The following is an 8,370-nucleotide window of genomic DNA, read 5'->3' as shown; positions in this document are numbered from 1 at the left end:
AATCACATATAAAGAAATAAGGAAATCACCATACAATTAGTGTTTATAATAATCAGCTTATTGGGTTTTGCTGCGACAATAAACAAATCACAAGAACAAACTTTATCAACTGTTGGTATTTATCTTCTTAAATCTGTGTTTACACATAGTCAGCTATATATTATACTGTCCAGAGTAAATAATTCAGAGCTAAAGGTCTTGATCATGAATAACAATGATAAAGTATCAAATCAAACTGTAAATATTATTTATCGTAAGGTCTTTGGCAACTTACTTCATGGTGTTTATAATTCACAGAAGATTTGGTGATTTATAATTTGTAATAATTTTTTTTTTTTCAAGTCTAGATTGATTGATTGTATTGATGTTTTCACCTATGTTTATTAAACTATTAATACAACAAAAACACACAGAATTATGATAAAATAGAGTAAGTATTATAAATAGACTAAGCCTAATATTATCAAGGCTTTTCAGCAGTAAACATAATATAAGATTGTTGAGTTTTGCTTGAATAATTTGTAAGACCGGTTGATGTACAAAGGTCCTCGATCTCCTCCTCTGTCAAATAGCTATAGCCTTGAGGACTCCTCTGCAAACCCAAAAAATGATTTACCTGGCTGCTGCTCAAAGAAATGTTTTGTTCTTTATTTCGTTACCTACTTTTAATTTAGTATTTTCTATTTTTAGGGTTTTATACAAAAAATGTGAAAACAATAAATGAAAATAAAAAATATATTTTATTATTTCCGCTGTTTTGACTTTTCTTTGCAAAATTTTGAAAAACAAAACACTGGAAATAGAAAACAGAAATCAAACCAACCCGTCTAACACGTCTGAACAAGATTTCAAGGGACATCTTCTTCAGCTTGCAAAATATTTAGAACTTAAGGGTTCAGAACCAATGAAAAAGAACAAAGATAACTATGATCTGAGTTTACCTCTCTAAAAGGGCGTATAATCCAGGGAGTTGATGAAGTGTAACGCAGAAAAGTGGTCCCCACAAATTTTCCACCACTTCTTAGTATCCGGGTGATTTCAGCAATCTTAGAGTTTATATTGGGGGAGTCATTATGAATTTATTTTGAAGGGCATGCAGATACAACAGATAAAGATAAAAGTCACCTTCGCATGAAGATATGGAGTGCACAAAAGTAGTGCACACGGAGACAGCACAGTTAGGAATTAGTTGCAATTTTTTTGTGTTGAAGTAAAGTAATATAATTACTTCTTCGCAAAAGAATTTATTCTCATCCAGAAGACTGTGTGTACCATATCATAGATTTGTAAGATTATAATGTGTGCCAACCCGGATAATAGTCTATATGTGCAGGCTGTATACACAAAACATTCATGTAATCATATATGCATGTGTCATGTATGTATACATTTCTTCTGCACATAATAGGTTCATATATTGAAGAAACTCAACAGAAACTACTGTCAAGTGTCAACTTCCTCTTTATAATCTACTCCTCAATATATAAGACCAGAAATCTTGCTTTCCTGCTGCCCTAATTAGGTTAGACACATGTAAATATTCTGTTTCAACATGCATTTTTCTATCAGATTTTTTCTCGATTGCAATATAAAAATCTAGGCAACATTTTAATTAAGCTAGCATCTGAGTCCTGCAAAATGCTTGACACATTAAGATGCAGAAATGCAGTATATGCACAAAGTAATAAGTTAGGCAATGACAACCTTAAAGCAACATCATGTTTGTCTGATGATTAGCTTAAGCTTCTCAACCTTATTGCAATATCATGTCACTAATAAGGTTTGCCAGAATATTCTACTGTTCATAAGGCAATGGCAGCACTTACAGCATTGGAGGGAGATGGCCAACAGTGCAAGGCTGCACCAGCATGAACAGCATCAACTGAACCTGAAGGGAATGGAAGCCTAGAAACATCGGCCCTTACTAGAGCAATATTGCTGCAAAGTGTGACCAATGGGATTAATCAGAACATAGGACATCAATGTCTGATTGAAACATTGAATTAGTTATCATTATGGAGGATTAAATTCAGATTTATGCTGAAAGAGGGGGAAAGTACGCTGTTGAAAGAGTGTCCTCTTTCTTAATGAAATCATAACACTGGCGAAGCATATTCTCTGAAAAATCTAGTGCAACGACTCCAGAATAACTTCCAGATTTAGCAAACTTTCGGGAAAATAAACCACTACCACAGCTGACATCGACAAGCAGACCACCTTTGGAAGATTCAAAGTACTCTTGGGCCACTCTGAACTGAATGAAAAAGAAAAGTTGATGAGCTCAATATATATTATGAAGAAAGCTAAATTAAGTAATAACAGAGAAAAAAAAGAAAGGACTAGAGCCACATATAGATTCTAATGCCATTTTGGATAACTACAAATCTGCAATCAACATGATTCAAGCATACCTCTTCATCTGGACCAGGAAAGCCACTTTGCCTGAAGTTCTGACGCCAACCTCTCTCATATAAGAATGAAACAAGTGGGCTCCTAACATTTATATGAAAATGAAATCATAAATACTTTCCCAAAGATTTGGTCATGCAGAAAATTGCATTAAATTACAACTTGTGTTGCATAGGTTGAGACAAAACCCACTCTGATATATAATATAACAGCACCACAATGTCGACTATTCTTTGCCACTTTGCAATATGATACAAGGAGATTTTCCCCTATCAAAGGTTTTATATAGTGAAATACAATTATTGGCATTGGTTCATTTAATTACAGCACAGCTGGGTGTAATACATGGATTCCTTTCTTGAAAGTTGTTTACTTTATATAACAGCCAATGACAATTGTATTTCATTTAGTAGAGTTTCTGATTTAATTAACTTAAAACATGTGAGGTTTGATTAATATAATTGTCATGATCATAGTTGCAAAATGGTATAATACATTTTGTGTGATATGACTTCTACTATGGCATTGCTTAAAGGTGTTGGTGGTTTCCTTATAAGGATAGTATATCTATCTATTATCTATTACTAATTTTACAACCAAAATATACCACATGCCACTCTCTCATTGCAATTGAATTGAAATTTTTCCCACCAAAATTGAAGAGTAATGATATGTAACAAAGTTATCCCATCTAAACAGAGTTGAATCACAATCTATTTATACCTGAAAAGCTCTGTTCGAGCTGGTTGAACTTCAGAGTAATCTCTCAAGCCAGAAGTCACAGTTAGATCTAAATACGTGTCCTTGCTAGAGTAGAATTTATTGCATCCCTTACACTCAAATGCAGACCTGTAGATTGCTGATCTGAAGTTTCAAATGAATTTAGTATATTAGAATGAGACAGAGTTTAAGAAACATACAGAATTGAACACACCAAAACTCATGCATATCAGCTCAACCTACATGTTAAGGCCAGAAGGACCTTTCCGTTTCAGGGCCTCAAAGCATATTGGACAAGAGAAGACATCAACTTGTATTTCCTGCTCATTCTGTGTATTTAAACCCTGCAGGTTAAAATAATGATAATTCTAAGTTGGAATATTGATTTGGGGCCTCGACTAGAAATTGATATAAAACAGATATCCGTGTTATGAATGCACTGCAATGCCAAAATTCACAATGCATGTGAATTTAATATCTATGTCTATATAGACAAAGAGCTAAACAAATTTAGCACACTATTAATACAGCTAATAGACATTGGAGGAGAATTTCAAGTAATGTCATAAATTAAAGTTTTCAAGGAGAAATCTCAAAGTTTCATGTCATGGACTGCCACTAAAAGTTTAGAATCTATTGCTATGAATTATGATATTCTAGAAAAATCTAGAGTACTTAAACAAAAAATTGTTAAGCATCACAAGACGGTGAATGAAGCCTATAAATTTTGGCAAGAAGCACACATTTAAAGTACTGTATACATCATCACATAATAGGTATCATTTCCATTCATTCCAATATCAAATTCACTTGATCACCACATTTCATCCATCCATGTAGCCAAAAATTATTTTTTCTAGAACTAACAATGGACAATAAACCAAATTTGAGTTATTTAACAAGGAGAAACTAATGTACTCCAACAATTTCAGATTCTCCGGTCACTCAAACATCAACGTTACTTACTTTCCCTAGAATTATAATCAATAGTTCTCAGTTATTGGTACGGCAGACCATCTTAGCATTCCTGGCTAAACCACGTAAGAAAGAAGGATCAAGTCAATTACAGCATCGGAAATCTGCCACCAAGCAAATATCACTAGTAATAAAAATCAACACTTTCATCTCATATAGCTAGAGATGTCGTGAAGACGGAGAAATGCCTCCCATTCTCCATACACTATTCATAATTTTATTAAGTTTATATTTTATCTTGGATACCAACTGTGACCCCTACCAACAGCCATATCTAACTATGTAATTGTAACTCATGAGGCTTTTTTTTAGAAACCAGAACATAAATTCATCCATTAGACATTTTCCAAACAAGAAGGTTAAACCACAATTACAAATTTCCAATCAAATCCCTTGCAAAGCTTTCTCTCTTTCCGAATCAGAATCATCTGCACATATAATCTATTAAACTCAAAAAGAAGGAATATCATAAATTTTACATTTCTATAATAGTTCGTTCATCACCTTTAGTAAACAAGGACTACTATACGTAAAATGAAGACTTTTCGTTGTCATGACATCAATTAATAAGAGAAAAATCAAAATACCATAGTTCAAAGCTATTGTATCAACCTTTGACTTTTAGGTAAAAAAACAGGAAACCTTAACTGTAAAAATTAAAGTTGTCAGAGTGAGAGGGTTTACTGTACCGACTCTAGAGTAACAGCGGAGCTTGCACGAATAGTTCCTTGGGACTTGAAGCGGAGGAGGTGAGGGAGGAACTGGGGTTTCGAAGAGAGGAAGGGGCATTTGCGGAATTCCGTTTGACACAACGGGCGGAGGAATGGAGCAGAAGAAATGGCCATGGCCTGGGAACTATGCCACTAGTTCCTGATCACTCGTCCAAATAGAAATACATTTATTTTGTTTTTTTTTTTTTTGCTTTTTTTTTTTTTGTTAAAACTTGATGCAAGAACTATGTACACGTTGAACAATCAGAAGCAAACACGCGGCAAGTGGGATAACATTAAACATTTGTTCAAAATTCGTTTGGACTTTGGAGAGACTGTGGGATTTTTTTTAAAGAAAAAAATTTAAGAATAAGTCAAAATTTATTGTTTTTTTAGCTTAACAATTTAATAATATAATTTTAGTTTATATTTTAAATATTAATAACTAATTATTAATAAAAAATAATAAATTTTGTATATTTTTAATATTTTTTAAAAAATAATTTAAATATTTTTATTTGTAAATATATAATTTTAGAAGTATAAGTAATGGGGTACTCTCAAAGATAAAAGAGATATTATTAAATTTATGTCGTTTACTCGTTTATAACATAAATAAAAATGTCTATATATATGTACTCGAAAAAGTAATTGGTCATGACCCAACTTATGTGTTATTTTTTAAAGTTAAAATTTTTTATTATCTTTGATTTGTAAATGTATGAGATTCAATAGTTACATAATCAAACACAATGACTATAATATTCTTTTACTAGAATTGTATGTATGCTCATTTCTATTTTAATTTTTTTACTTGGAATTTAGTGAGAAAATTAAAGCTTTTTTTTAAATATTTAGATATGTATTTATTTTTGTGCATTTTAAATCTTGAAATGTCAAGTAGACAAATAGAGTTTTAGACAAATAGATCAGACTATTTGATAAACAAAAATGTTTTAGTTTTTAATCTTGTCAAAAACTCAGCAAAAATATCTCTAAAATGTGAACTATTAGTATATAATCTAATAATTGTCTTTGAATAGATAATTGTTAGCTTCTTGACTTCATTTAGCGATTTTATTAAAGAATTTATGACACATCTAATTTTAATTATATCTCTCACTTGAATCTTTTTCTCATTTTTTTTATAACCGCCTTCGTTTCTTCAAATTCAAATTACAAACAAGAAAATCATATACAATTGCAACGCAGATAGAACTATGGACATAGGAGGAGTATACTTTGTTTCTAGGAACAGTAATGTTATATGGGCAAGAATGACAATGCATGGAAAGTAATATTTTACTCCCTATCAACACTTATTTTTTAAAATTTTATTCTTATGGTATTTCATCTTAGGCATATTTAATTTGGATTGCCAATTAATTTAAAAATATATCCAAACTCAAAATTTTGAAATTGATGTCACTGTTTAATTCCTTTGCTTTTATCTATTGATATTTGATATGGTAAAAAAAATTTCGTTTCAGATATTATTTGTCCTTTGAAATTAAGTAACTTAAATATTTACAGGTTTGACAATTTTTAAATAACTATTTATGAAAACATATGAGATTTTATTGTAATATCTATTGTGTTATATACTTTTTCATATCTTTTATTAGGATCAACTTCCACAAATTTACCCGTTTCTGCCTCTGCACTTGTACCACCACTATTCATGCTTTGCTTCTTATTATATGTAGAGTAAAGTATCGTTTTTGTTCTCAATATTTGGGATAAATTCTATTTGTGTCTTTAATGTTTAAATCATTCTATTTGTATCCCTAACATTTGTAAAAGTGATTCAATGTTATCCTGCCGTCAATTACACATCATGAGCGCTTTAGTTTGAGTTTTAAATTTTTTTTTTTGAAATTAAAATACAAATGTCTAAGATAGAATTGATGATCCACTCCGAAAAATTACTCATCAAAAGTTGAAACTAATCCCTACAACATTTATATAATTTACTTTTCTAGGAACATAATCTATTCTATTATATAAAAATCGGATTTCTGGACTTAATGATGGAACTGACGTGGCATACTTTTGAGAGTGTTTCTCGATTTATTTCTTTTAATTCTGTAAAGCAAATCAATTATAACTAATTAATGATATCAATTAATTAATTTGATTAGACATTCAAATCTCACAATTAATTATATTAATTAATTAATTTAGTTAATTATATTAATTATTTGATTTGATTTGATTGGAGTAAATATCAAATTATTTTAGTAAATAATAAATATGATAACGAAATATATGAATTAATTTAATTAGTTTATTCTTTTCAATATCATCTATTTATATGAAATCATAATATGTTTTTTACTCATTCTTTCTCTTTTTTCTCTTTCTTTCTCTCTCTTGTGTTTAGGGTATAATTTTTGTAATTTATTTAATTTTTATTTTTTTATCACTACTTATACATTTTATTTTTTATATTTTTTAAAGATTTTTGTCTATTTTAGTTGCTCAATATTAGGCGGATATTTTTTCCCTTCTAGCTTTTGATTAATAAAAGAGATGTGTCTTTTTTAAGGTATTTTTAAATAATCTTACTATAATTTTGTTTTGTAATATTCTCTTTTATCAGGTGTACTTCAATGTGTTTAAAGAGTTGACTTAAAGTTATAATATGATATATAAAATTATAGTATGATTTACAATATGTAAAAATATTAGGATATTATCATATAGATATTTTTGAATCTGTCCATTAAATTCAATCATATAGGATCTTGAAAATTATGCAATTATATAATTATTTATTTTTTCATATAATTATTGTATTAGTCATTTACATTAGTGAGACTATTTTTATTATTAATATTTATAAATATACTATTATCTGTATAATTAATTGAATCAACTTATTCGTTTAAGTTTAATTTTATTGAAGTAATTATTCGAAGTGTCATCGCTATTTCTATTTTTAAAGATTTTTTTTTAATATTATTTGAACAATTATAATAACATGATAATAGTTAAAAAAGGACCGAACAAAAATTTTTTTAATGTGAAAATAGGGCAAAAACTAAATTTATTTAATAACTTTTTCAGAATATATATGTTTCTTCTTTATAGATAATTATTATAAGGTATCAAAAACTCTAACAATTATTAAGAATAAATGATCGTTATAAAAACAATGCCAATTTAAATGATATACAAATAAACCATGTCAAACATAAGGTACAACTTATAAGGTACAACTTAAAAGGTTACTTATGAAAGAATATAGTTTATAATATATATATTTTCTTACTATTTATTTCAAAAAAAAAATCTTAATTACTTAACAATCTTTATTTTTTAAATTCAATATATATATATATATATATATATATATGTGTGCAATTTTACTTTTTTTTTGATAAAATTCTACTTATGATGCTAATTCTTCTAATGATGTAAATGCGGATAATTATATTTTTGCTTTTTGATATAATCGATATATTATTAATAATGAATAATAATTAACCCCTTATATTTTTAATCAAAATATTTTGACGATAGTTTTGATTTATTGATGTTAATGGTTGATTAT

At 28.8% G+C, this 8,370-nt stretch overlaps 1 protein-coding gene across 3 annotated transcripts; it reads right to left on the bottom strand.

Annotated features, from left to right (window-relative positions):
- Positions 1-218: 218 nt before the first annotated feature.
- Positions 219-5,131, bottom strand: LOC107609412 (putative methyltransferase At2g41040, chloroplastic). 3 transcript variants are annotated; one of them, XM_088493714.1, is made up of 8 exons: positions 4,794-5,131; positions 3,373-3,473; positions 3,133-3,273; positions 2,412-2,493; positions 2,061-2,254; positions 1,827-1,938; positions 942-1,046; positions 219-592 (listed from the first exon to the last, which is right to left on the bottom strand). In XM_088493714.1, the coding sequence occupies exons 1-8, from the start codon at positions 4,947-4,949 to the stop codon at positions 464-466; spliced, it is 1,020 nt and encodes a 339-aa protein (XP_088349840.1). In that variant the 5' UTR covers positions 4,950-5,131; the 3' UTR covers positions 219-463. The 3 variants fall into 3 exon arrangements, with proteins under 3 accessions (XP_088349840.1, XP_088349841.1, XP_088349842.1); XM_088493715.1 differs by having other exon boundaries at positions 4,798-5,076; XM_088493716.1 differs by having other exon boundaries at positions 419-623; positions 4,794-5,090.
- Positions 5,132-8,370: the final 3,239 nt, after the last annotated feature.

This window comes from Arachis ipaensis, chromosome B7 (assembly GCF_059453495.1).
Source record: "Arachis ipaensis isolate K30076 ecotype BB chromosome B7, ASM5945349v1, whole genome shotgun sequence".
Lineage (NCBI taxonomy): Eukaryota > Viridiplantae > Streptophyta > Magnoliopsida > Fabales > Fabaceae > Arachis > Arachis ipaensis.
Note: the sequence above shows the minus strand (reverse complement) of the source record. Positions and strands in the feature narration are given on the sequence as shown.

Coding starts and splice junctions, on each gene's coding strand:
- LOC107609412 (XM_088493714.1), bottom strand. CDS start 4,949: ATGGCCATTTCTTCTGCTCCATTCCTCCGCCCGTTGTGTCAAACGGAA. Junction 1,047..1,826: donor GGCCATCTCCCTCCAATGCT/GTAAGTGCTGCC, acceptor ATAAACTCTAAG/ATTGCTGAAATCACCCGGAT. Junction 593..941: donor TTATACGCCCTTTTAGAGAG/GTAAACTCAGAT, acceptor TTGGGTTTGCAG/AGGAGTCCTCAAGGCTATAG.